Raw genomic sequence first — 12,496 nt, 5'->3', positions numbered from 1 at the left:
TATATATATATATATATATATATATATATATATGCTGTTTGTCTTAATAAATTGGGCAAATTAAAAAAATTTTTTTTTAGCTATATCGCCCAATCTTAGTTTAGCCATATATTAGATTATTGAGAGTGTTGGATTATAGCTATCCCAAATTCCCGTGTTATGTGTTCTAGTACTTCAGGATAAAATTAGCAAATAAGCAGACACCCTGACAGGCACACTCACATATCACTTTTTAGGTTCATTAAAATAATAGTACAACTGCTTTTGTTCTTCATAATAGTTGTACAGTATTATTTCTGCCACCACACCTGCCCTACAAGCATAAAGCAATAAACATAAAGCAATATTTTGTGGTGGAGGATAGATTCCATTATGACAGCTTGAGCATTTTCTTCTTTTTTCAGTGAACAGCAAAAAAGGGAATTCGCCAAGTACAATAAATAAAAATTAATGCTTGAAAAGAATTGTAACTGTCAATCTTCCTCTGCTTTTTGCAGGAGCTGCTGTCTCTTGCCAAGAGAAAGCGTGTGGATTCTGATGAACAGGAAGAGCCTGTTAGTAAACCTGCCGCCTCCACAGACTCTGAGACATCAGACAGCGATGATGAGGTATAAAGCCTTTCTATTATTACATTTTGGTGCTGATTATTTGGGTTTTCTTAGTGCAATTAGACATTTTGGATATTCAGTACATTTGCTTGAACTGTTTAGAAATATCAATCAGAAAGCTCAGAGCTGGGCAAACACAGTTGTTCATACTCCTCACAACTGGCCTGTTTTATCTGATGTAATTGTGTCACATCACATTACTTCACAAATAAAAGGACTATGCACTAAATTACTAGGGATGCTCTGATCAGGATTTTTGCAGCCGATACAGAGTACTGGTTTCTTGTCATGGTGATCGGCCGATACCGATGACGATTCTGATGCTTCAAGCTTTATATAGATGGTTTCATCGGACGCACCCGCCTGGCCCGAAGTTAACTTTCGGTCTGTGTTTGTTTATCAGTCTGGCTGTGGCACCGGCTACAAATGCAGTTAAAGTTAAGGTGATGAGTAGACTGAAGTTGAGCTCAGGTGGTTGTGCTGTGGGATGTGTTTCCCATACATTTATTTATTTGTGGCGCTGCCTCAATATCAAAACTGACCGATTTTCCAAAAGGCTTCGTTGAATAAACATGGGCACGTACTGCACGTTTAAAAATCATAACGAGGCGCGGGTGTTTTTATATCTGTCATTTTCATTTCATCTTGCTTGTTATATGCCTGATAAAGCAGCGTTTGTGAGCTCAGTGCTACTTTGTGTACAGCTGTTACTGGGGAAACCTCTGTTTCTCCTGCTTGCCGCTTTAAAGCACCCCCTGCTGGCAGAGAATGAATTTGCATTTTCAGTAAGTCCGTCTGATTTATGCAGCAAACATATTTTGCTTGTTATCAAAAATTATCTACTCAAGAGGGACTACTTAGCTATTGTTATTGATTCTATTTGGAAGTCTACCGGAAGTTAAGTTAGGGCCACAAAAGCGTGCATGCTCAGTAACGTTTGTTTATGTTGTTGCCGTTGAAACCGTCTATAACATATGTAATAATGTTATATAAATAATCACAAAAATGATTCCTTATACAGTGAACATTTGAATATGCCTTAAAAATGGGGTTTATGCATAACATTGTATATCAGGATACTTAATATGAGACAAGAATAAATACAAACAAAATTGAGCATTACATTTACATTTAGTCATTTAGCAGATGCTTTTATCCAAAGCGACTTACAAATGAGGACAATAGAAGCAATCAAAACTAACAAAAGAGCAACAATATATAAGTACAAATGACTTTTCATTTTTGGGTGAACTATCCCTTTATGTCCCCACGCATCTTGTACGTCGTCATGCGTTGACATAATCAAATTGCGATCGGTTCGTGAGATTGGCCAAGTGTAGTGAGTACCGATCAAGTCATAAAATGTGATTATCGGCCGACACCGATCTCCGGCCGATCGATCGAAGCATCCCTATAAATTACCATTGCAGTTTTTCTGCATTATTTACTCCAAGTGAACTAGCTGATCCAGTGGTTTCCCTAAGGACTAATGGTATTCCAGGATGCCTGCTAAATCATTTAATCAGCACCTTACCATCGCTGCATATGAATTCTCGGGTCCTCCGTGTAGACCTCTAATCCATTGAGCGCATCCAAATAGTACAGATCGCTTGACGGAGAGTGAAACTCTCAAGCGCTCAGTCAGCGTGTTTATCGAGTGAAAATCTGTGTTGAACGCCTCTCACACACATACTGGCGTGTAAAATCTAAGAATTTATTAGCCAATGGCTAATGTTAGATATTATTTAGTCGCCCAGAGTAAGATTTAGTCGCATATGCGAGTGATTTACTCGCAATGTAGAGGGTTGATGTTCTATCAATATTGGTAGTATGAATGAAATTCAGATGTACTAAATCTGCAATGTTGTTATTGTCATGTGACCTACCAGCATCAGTTGCATCACTTCACTGGCATTCATAAATCCTCTCCCGTGGCCTCATGGGCTAGTGTTTATGTCCATTGAATGCACACTTCAGAATCACGCCGGAAATAGTTAGTCATCTGGGTACTTTTTGCATACTGTGAATTCGGACATACTGCTCTTTTGTTGTGCTGTTTTTTTTGCATACTGTATGGTATGGAAAAGTGTTGCCATTGAGATATATTGAGGTGCTTTGTAGGGTAAACTTGTTCGACAACCTGAGGCTTGCTACTTTATTTTTCTCACTGAAGATTATTTCATGTATAAGCCGGTATTATGAGAAAGCACATCTCCACATTTCAGGATGTTGTGGTCATTTAAATAGTAGCTCCTTAACTAATAAAGCATATAAATGTGCAGTTGTCATTTTAGGTCTTGATCATTTCAGTGGCAATCAGTGTCTGACTGGGGGAGTTAAGTGTGTGCTGTTGCTTATTTGAAATGCTTTTATTATGAGTCCGAAAGTAATCCTTAGTGTCCATGTGAAAAGATGTTTGTAAATTAAATGTGTTACCGTGGTGTTCTATTGATCTGTTAGTGGACTGTCGGAGGCACTAAAACCAAAAAGAAAGGGAAGCCTAGCAAAGGGCCCGAAAAGAAGAACACAGTCAAGAAAAGAAAGGGCAAGGCGGCTTCATCCGGCAGCTCAAATGGAAACAGTTCAGCAGAGAGCTCGGCTCCAGAGGAGGGTAAGGCAGAGATTTGGATTCTGTGATGCTTTGTTTTCCAATACAACACTGGAACTGGAACAGTAAAGTTGTTTCTCCCTGTTTTACGCTTTTTAAGGTGAGGTGTCGGACTCTGACAGTAACAGCTCATCCTCCAGCTCTGATTCTGACTCGTCATCAGAGGATGAGGTTTTCCGGGACGGTTATGGAGACGATCTAATGGGGGATGAGGAGGACAGGGCCCGATTGGAGCAGATGACGGAAAAAGAAAGAGAACAGGAGCTGTTTAACCGTATAGAGAAGAGAGAAGTCCTCAAGAGGAGGTGAGAACAATTTCAAAGCTCATATCTTGAGCAACCAAGGTCTGAATTTATAGGTCTTAACATACTTGCATACAAGAAAAGGCGGAACTGAGAAATTAGCCTAAATGACATGTTTTTTAGGAAAGGGTTATCTCAACTTGTAATTAATTATTGCAATATTCACAATGTTGTATTCGGTATTATTATTTTTTTATATATATATATATATATACCATTAGTATTTGTTAATATTTTGAATTAGCCTTTATTTTTAAATGTCGATTTAAATTTTAGCTTAGGTTTTAGTAATTGTTATGTGTTGTTTTTTATAAAGCTGAAAATTATTTTTTTAATGTTTTATTTTTGCTTTACAATATCAACACTGGTTGTATTGTGCAGAAATAATTCAAATCTAGCTATGAATGATGGCATAATTTAAATAATTTGTAAAGAAACTGTGCTTATCAATTAATAGCCTATGCATTTCTCCCCAAAAGGTTTGAAATCAAGCAAAAACTGAAAACGGCGAAGAAGAAGGAAAAGGAAGAAAAGAAGAAGAAACAGGAGGAGGAGCAAGAGAAGAGAAAACTGTCTCTGGTCCCTGACACTCAGGTGGTAAGTAAACTGTGTAGGCAATTAGTCTTTCCTAAAATATAAACGCAAATATGGTGTGACATTCGTGTTTTCTCTGTCTGTTCATGCAGGTGATGTCCCATAACAAAGAGAGACGGATCAAGAGAGATGAGAAGCTGGACAAGAAGTCACAGGCCATGGAAGAGCTGAAAGCAGAAAGAGAGAAGAGGAAAAACAGAACCGGTAGGATTAATTACTTAAAATGTATCACTGTTCTTTAAAAAAAAAAAAAAACGGTAAGCAGAATAAAGTGTCCTTTGCAAAAAAATTAGTCTTCCATAGACAGAGTTGCTAGTGTCTGATCTGTAACCCCTGACCTTTCAGCTGAGCTCCTTGCCAAAAGGCAGCCACTGAAGACAAGTGAGGTCTACTCAGATGATGAAGAGGAGGAGGACGATGATGATGACAAGTCTTCAGTAAAGAGTGACCGCAGCTCAAGGTCGTCATCTTTTGATGACGAGGAGGAGTAAGTATTAGACGATACATTAACCTTCTTAGTATTAAGCAACAAACTGGACAGCTAAAATGATTGTGCATTATCAGTTTAAAAATGGAACAAAATAATTAAATGGTAATTAAAAATGAGCTTATAGAGATATACACTACCATTCAGAACTTCCATTAAAAAAAAAACCTACTATTTAAAACTGTAATGTTTTAAAACCAGTGCTGTCAAATCGTGATTAAACGCATCCAAAATAAAATTTGTTTACATAATATATGTGTGTGTATTGTACTGTATTTATTATGTATATATAAATAGACACACATGCATGTATATATTTAAGAAAAATATGTTATGTTTATATTAAATATATTTATATATGAATTAAATTATATGAATATAAATATATACATGTAAATATTTTCTACATATATTCTGTATGTGTGTGTATTTATATATACATAATAAATATACACAGTACACACATATATATTATGTAAACAAAAACTTTTATTTTGGATGCGATTAATCGCAATTAATCGTTTGACAGCACTATTTAAAACCGTAATATTGTGAAATATTATTATAATTTAAAATGCAATTTATTCCTGTGATAGCAAAGCTAAAGGCTATTTCAGGTTATTATTATAAATGTTAAAAACAGGGTTTTTTTTGGAAACCAGTATAAAAGAAATATAGTGTAATACAGCATGTTTATCAACTATGCACCTGTATTTTAGGAAAGAAGAGGCTCCGCCCAAGTCCCAGCCAGTGTCATTACCAGATGAGCTGAATCGGATCCGGCTGTCCCGGCACAAGCTGGAGCGCTGGTGTCACATGCCATTCTTTGCTAAAACTGTCACTGGTTGTTTTGTTCGAATTGGCATTGGAAACAGCAGCAGCAAGCCTGTTTATCGGGTCAGTGAAAAATTTCTCATCCTTTTCATGTTATAAACATCTTTCAGCTTTTATGACACCACAAACAATTGCAACCTGAAAGCACACATTTTAAGATACAAGGTGCAATATACCGAGTTATTGATTGGCAGTTTCTGAAATGAACTCCTGCAGGTGGCTGAAATCATTGATGTGGTGGAGACGGCTAAAGTTTATCAGTTGGGGTCCACACGGACAAATAAAGGCCTTCAGCTCCGGTACGTTTGCACAAGAAAACTGATTATATATGCATTCATCTCTTAGTCTTCCACCACTTATGTAATGTGCCATGTTTGCAGACATGGAAATGACACGCGAGTCTTCAGACTTGAGTTTGTGTCCAATCAGGAGTTCGCTGAAAGCGAATTCATGAAATGGAAAGAGGCGGTAAGTTTCATGTAGTTGCATTTTAGGTTAATCGTAGGACTGCAGTCAACCTATGGCATTATGGGATTGCATGACCAGTAGTAACCTTGTTGCTGCCCCATAGATGATATCAGCAGGAATGCAGTTTCCTACTCTGGATGAGATCGGCAAAAAAGAGCAGTCCATCAAGGAGGCGGTCAACTACAAATTCAATGACAAAGACATTGAGGATGTACGTCCCAGTGCCATCATTTCGCATTGTCTTTATATTAGAATGATTTCTGAAGGATCATGTGACACTGAAGACTGCAGTAATGACTGCTAGAAATTCAGCTTTGAATCACAGAAAAAAAATACATTTTAAAATGTATTTGTTTTCTGTGATTCAAAGCTGAATTTCTAGCAGTCATTACTGCAGTCTTCAGTGTCACATGATCCTTCAGAAATCATTCTAATATGCTTATTTGGTGCTCAAGAAACATTTATTATTATTATCAATGTTGAAATCAATTAATATGAAAAGAATATTATTTTTGGAATAAAAATCTTTTGTAACATTAAAATTGTATTTGCTGTTACTTTTTTATCAGTTTGGTGTGGCCTTGCTGAATAAAAGTTATAATTTCTTTTTAAAACCTTTAACCTGTCCTCTTCATAATCGTTTTTTTCTTTCTTTCTTTTCCAGCTATATCAACCAGAGGAATAGGAGTTGGAACATTGTGGAGTCTGAGAAGGCATTGGTGGTAAGTGCTGTTTTGAGCTGTTACTCTACTAAGGAACATTCTGGAATCTGAAATGTCTTGGTTGTTTTTCAGGCAGAGGGTCAGAACTCGAAGAACCAGCAGATGGATCCGTTCACCAGGCGACAGTGTAAACCAACTATGGTGTCCAATGTGAGGCATCTTTCTGTCAGCTCTGCTGTTTTCCATCGCTTTTAAGCTCATCCTTTTCTGGTCATTTTAAAAACTGAATTCTCTCTCTTTCTTCCTCAGGCGAGAGATCCCTCAGTCCATGCCGCGATTTTGGCTCATCTCAACCAGAAGTACGGTTCCGGCTCAGGCCAAGACAACAGCCAGCAGGCTAATAAACAGGTAACACGCACAAACACGCCCACAGCAACATGAGCTTGTTCTGACCCAGAATTCACTTGCTTAATTTGTTTATTATGCAGGGCCAGCCTAGCCAGAAAGACAAAGACGTTACCAAGCCAAACAGTGACCTCTCAGAGGACCTTTTTAAAGTTCATGACTTTGATGTCAAAATTGACCTGCAGGTTCCTAATGCTGGTGAGTTTGTCTCGGATCTAATAGCCATATTCGATTTTAGCACAATTAAGCAGTGCAGTGCAATGCATTTTTTCAAAAGAAATTAATGTTTGTTCAGCAAGGACGCATTAAATTGATCAAAAGTGACAGTAAAGCCATTTATAATGTTACAAATTTCTATTTAAAAAAAATTCTGTTCTTTTGAACTTTCTTTTTATAAAAGAATCCCGAAAAAAGATCTCTGTTTCCAGATAGATGTTACGTTTGTTTATTGAGCATCAAATCAGCATATTAGAATGATTTCTGAAGGATCATGTGACACTAAAGACTGGAGTAATGATGCTGAAAATTGTTTGGAAAATGTTTTATAATATATTATAATAGAAGAGTTATTTGAAATAGTAGTAATATAGTAAACTATTACTGTTTTTAAAAGATTTGTTTCAAAAACATCAAACCCCTAACTTTTGAACAGTTGTGTATATGATTCTGATCCTATGAACTGATGTCTTAAATTTTACAATTTATTTCATTCATCCACAGAAGCAAAGTCTTTGGCGGTGAGTTCGAATGCATTACCTGTTAAAGATGGGGCACCACGCCGATCTCTCAACCTGGAGGACTACAAGAAGAGACGAGGACTCATCTGACTTACGTTTTTTACCCTCTCCTGCATGATTGGACACCTGTGCCGGGGGTCTACAGCTGCGGCCACCCCTGTGTGTGTGAGTGTGTTTGGGAAAGTGTGTGTGTGTGTTTGGGAAAGTGTATGTGTGTGTGTGTGAGAGAGAGAGAGTGTATGATAAAGAGAAGGAATAAGTGCATACCTTTAAGACTGAGCGTGTCTGAGACTGTGTGAGTGTGTGTTTCACCTGTTTGTAAGAGGAAATATTGATGAATAATGATAACTTTCAGGTCTTTTCCTGCAAAGGGTCACTTTTTGAGAGATGAAAAGTCCTCTGCTTTATTTACGGCGTATGCAGACGTGAGAACAGAAATGCATTACCTCTGATTCTCCTTTTCGTACCAGTGTATTCAGTATATTTTGTCCCTCTCAGAAACGACCCTTTTATATCCAAGCTTGTGAATGACTATCTCAAAAGGACACTATTAAAAAAGACAACACAAATCTTGGGTTTTTTGGAAAGTTGTAATTAGTTGTCAATAATGTTGATTGGGTCTGCCTCACTCCCTCGTTCCTCCTGAAAACGCTCTGAAGTTTTTAAACAAGCATTTTCTTTTCTTCCCCCCCCAACCCATATGTAATGGGTTGCTAGGACAGTCCTGCTTAACTCTGCTTGCTGGTCTAGAGGCCGAGGAGCCTGACAATGACTTCACACTCCCTAAATATAAACGTTTGTTTCATGTAAGACGATCAAATAAACGTGTCTGCCATGGACAAGAAAACTTTGAGAATTGATGTATCTTTTTGTTTTTACTGCTCTTTCTTTCCCTTCCATATCCCTCAGAGCTGATGTAAGTGTTAATGATCATTAATTATTGATGAAGTCTTTTAGTCAGTTCTGGTATCTTTGTGGCATGCCTTGTAAATAAGCGATCTTGAGTGAGTGCGGCTGAATAAAGGTGGAACTGTTTCATAATTCATGTGTTTGTGTATTTACTATTCAGATGGCTCTTTTTGTTTTAATTATGAAAATATATTTAATAGTTTACAGTTGGCTTTTATTGAAATATTTGAGTCATTTCAGTTTTGCAGTACCTTTTGATCTCTGTAACTTTAAAAATATATATATATTTACCAGTTTTGAGATTTTAGACCCAACAACCTACTAATACCACATAATTCATTAAGTGTAAAGCCAGGAAAGTCACCTGTGGAGTATGGTTCATTTAGGGCCAATCTCGCTTTTAAATGCAGATGCCAAAATTATTGCTAAAACATTGGCAATGAGACTCGAGCGGGTTCTACCTCAGTTGATACATATAGATCAAAATGGCTTTATTAAAAACCGTCAAGGGTTTCATAATGTTAGGAGAGTACTTAACCTAGTGCATGCGGGAGATGGAGCCCCTGATACGGCCATTCTGTCACTCAATGCCGAAAAAGGCATTCGACAGACTAGAATGGCCGTACTTAATGGAGGTGCCAGCAAGATTTGGATTTGGTGACTTTTTCACCAAATGGAAATTCTTTTAGTTGATTCTTCTGCAAAGGTACTCACTAACAGTCTAATCTCGCCTTCATTTAAATTGACTAGTCGGGGTACTAGGCAAGGCTCACCACTTTCACCTCTACTTTTTGTGCTAGCTATGGAGCCTCTGGCAATAGCAATAAGATCACACCCTACTATTCATGGTATTTTTACAGAAGCTTTAGAACATCGCATTGCCCTATACGCTGATGATGCCATCGTATTTCTATCAGAACTTGAAAAATCTATCCCATCCCTCTTAAAGCTTATTGGCCTGTTTGACATTTTTTCTGGATTTAAAGTAAATAAAGATAAGTCTTCAATTATGTTTCTCAATGAACAAGAGAGATTAATTCCTAAAGTGAGTCACCCATTTGTGAATGCTCTAAATGGTTTTGATTATCTAGGAATTAAAATAACCCCTAAAATAAGCCTCCTCAGTTCAGCTAATTATGAACCTTTGATGGCTAAATTATCTGAAGATACGACTAGATGGATGACACTGCCTCTTTCTTTAATGGGAAGAATAAACGTGATTAAGATGAATATACTACCTAAATTTGTATATGTTTTTCAATCACTACCGCGTCCCCCTCCCCCAACATTTTTTCTAAGAATAAGAAAACTTCTCTCTAATTTTATTTGGAACAACAGGAAGCCAAGACTGAGACTTTCTTTACTATATCTGCCCTATGAAAGGGGAGGGCTCCAACTACCTAATTTCTTTTGGTATTTTTGGGCTGCTCAGTTGAGGGCTGCATTGTTCTGGTTCGCTGTGCCTTGGTTACATGTTGAAAAATTGGCCACAAAAGGCTTGACACTTGACAGCTTTTTATATTCAGCACCCCTTAAAGAACAAAAAAAAAAGGACAGATAATTTGTAAAAAATACTATTGTAATCTGGTACGAAGCCCATAAATATCTTGGAGACCTCCCAGTGCTTTCCCGTTTTTCTCCTATCTGGGAAAATGATCATTTCAGCCCAGCTAAAAAGGATATGGGGTTCAAATTGTGGATGAATAAGGGCATGATTAGATTGAAAGATTTGTATGAAGATAATATATTAATGTCATTTGATGATCTTGTAGCGAAATTTCACATACCTCAGAAACACTTTTTTAAGTATTTGCAACTCAGAAGTTTTATTTTTACACGTTTAAAGAATTCTACACAACTCCCCCCAATGTCGATATTGGAAACAGTCACATTGCAAGATTGCTACATTAAAGGACGGATTACCCAATTATATAACATACTAAGAGGAAATCATAAAGAAATCTCTGAAAATAAAAGACAAGCATGGATCCAAGATATAAATATGGATATTTCATTAGATGACTGGAATAAAATTTGTTTAAATGCACAAACACAAAGTTTGAACTCTCGGTTGAGACTCTTACAATATAATTGGGTAATGAGAACTTATATAGCCCCTGTAAGATTAAATAAATTTAACCATATCCCTGATCTGTGTTTTAAATGCAATAAGCTTCAAGGTACATTTTTCCATTGTGTGTGGGAATGTGAGGAGGTGCAGAAGTTTTGGGTTGGGGTGACTCAATATGTTTCTCAATTTACTTCCTCTCCAATTCCTCTAAGTCCTGTATTAAGTTGAGGGCTGCATTGTTCTGGTTCTCTAGTGAAGCCGCTGTGCCTTGGTTACATGTTGAAAAATTGGCTGCAAAAGGCTTGACACTTGACAGCTTTTTATATTCAGCACCCCTTAAAGAACAAAAAAAAAAGGACAGATAATTTGTAAAAAATACTATTGTAATCTGGTACGAAGCCCATAAATATCTTGAAGACCTCCCAGTGCTTTCCCGTTTTTCTTCTATCTGGGGAAATGATCATTTCAGCCCAGCTAAAAAGGATATGGGGTTCAAATTGTGGATGAATAAGGGCATGATTAGATTGAAAGATTTGTATGAAGATAATATATTAGTCATTTGATAATCTTGTATCGAAATTTCACATACCTCAGAAACACTTTTTTAAGTATTTGCAACTCAGAAGTTTTATTTTTACACGTTTAAAGAATTCTACACAACTCCCCCCAATGTCGATATTGGAAACAGTCACATTGCAAGATTGCTACATTAAAGGACGGATTACCCAATTATATAACACACTAAGAGAAAATCATAAAGAAAGCTCTGAAAATAAAAGACAAGCATGGATCCAAGATATAAATATGGATATTTCATTAGATGACTGGAATACAATTTGTTTAAATGCACAAACACAAACTTTGAACTCTCGGTTGAGACTCTTACAATATAATTGGGTAAGGAGAACTTATATAACTCCTGTAAGATTAAATACATTTAACCCTAATATCCCTGATCTGTGTTTTAAATGCAGTAAGCGTCAAGGTACATTTTTCCATTGTGTGTGGGAATGTGAGGAGGTGCAGAAGTTTTGGGTTGGGGTGACTCAATATGTTTCTCAATTTACTTCCTCTCAATTCCTGTAAGTCGTGTATTGAGTATGTATGAAGACGATTGCTCTTTGTCCACTAAAGAAAGAAAGTTGGTGGATTTGTGTATAATACAAGCAAGACGTTCTATTGCCCTGTGCTGGAAAAATACAAATTGCCCTTCCATTGAACTATGGCTGAAAAACTTAATAACATGTTTGGCATTTGAAAAACCTACTTATAAGAAAGAAACCCTTTGAATTTTTTTATATCTGGGAGGTGTTTTTGAACTTAGTTAAAAATGGAGATATTGAAGATGCTTTAGATGTGTGAAGGTATGGATTGTTTTTTTTTGTTTGTTTTTCTATAAATTATTTTTATTTTTTTTACCTGTCTGGGGTAAGTTGTGGGGAAGGATAATGTGTTTTTTGGAAAAACTTGGTAAAAACTCAATAAAGATATGTTATACAATTTATTAAGTGTATTGAAAATACTTGCTCATGTTTGTACTGCTGTTTTCTGACCAAAAATGATGTGAATTAATGGAGGATAATGTCATTTAAGTAACTATCTTGTGTTAGAAAAGGAATATAAGACTAATTGGATGATATTGAGAATGCATTAAAAACCTATAAATTACCAATGTAGATATCCCTCGAAAATGTTTTGTTTGAAACATTTTGATTAGAGAAAGCAAATACACCTGAAATATTTTAAAGAAATTTCTAGTTTTTCATATTAGAAGTTTGAAGAAGAAATGTCAAAGTAGTAAAATAGTCACC

At 36.5% G+C, this 12,496-nt stretch overlaps 1 protein-coding gene across 1 annotated transcript in view; it reads left to right on the top strand.

The window, feature by feature from the left end:
• Nucleotides 1-8,642, top strand: part of LOC107705345 (RNA polymerase-associated protein RTF1 homolog) — a 12,647-nt gene extending 4,005 nt beyond the window's left edge. The window contains exons 2-16 of the mRNA XM_016508605.1: nt 498-608; nt 3,069-3,219; nt 3,317-3,521; nt 3,998-4,115; nt 4,205-4,316; nt 4,458-4,599; nt 5,319-5,496; nt 5,650-5,732; nt 5,814-5,901; nt 6,005-6,112; nt 6,471-6,623; nt 6,696-6,773; nt 6,873-6,971; nt 7,052-7,166; nt 7,689-8,642. Of these exons, the coding sequence (XP_016364091.1) occupies nt 498-608; nt 3,069-3,219; nt 3,317-3,521; nt 3,998-4,115; nt 4,205-4,316; nt 4,458-4,599; nt 5,319-5,496; nt 5,650-5,732; nt 5,814-5,901; nt 6,005-6,112; nt 6,471-6,623; nt 6,696-6,773; nt 6,873-6,971; nt 7,052-7,166; nt 7,689-7,795 (1,848 nt within the window). The 3' untranslated portion in view covers nt 7,796-8,642. The remainder of the gene's footprint in view (nt 1-497; nt 609-3,068; nt 3,220-3,316; nt 3,522-3,997; nt 4,116-4,204; nt 4,317-4,457; nt 4,600-5,318; nt 5,497-5,649; nt 5,733-5,813; nt 5,902-6,004; nt 6,113-6,470; nt 6,624-6,695; nt 6,774-6,872; nt 6,972-7,051; nt 7,167-7,688) is intronic.
• The last annotated feature ends 3,854 nt before the right edge of the window (nt 8,643-12,496 follow it).

Source organism: Sinocyclocheilus rhinocerous, unplaced genomic scaffold, assembly GCF_001515625.1.
Source record: "Sinocyclocheilus rhinocerous isolate Xijiao unplaced genomic scaffold, SAMN03320098_v1.1 scaffold564, whole genome shotgun sequence".
In the NCBI taxonomy this organism is placed as follows: domain Eukaryota; kingdom Metazoa; phylum Chordata; class Actinopteri; order Cypriniformes; family Cyprinidae; genus Sinocyclocheilus; species Sinocyclocheilus rhinocerous.
This window is presented reverse-complemented; position numbering and strand designations above follow the sequence as displayed.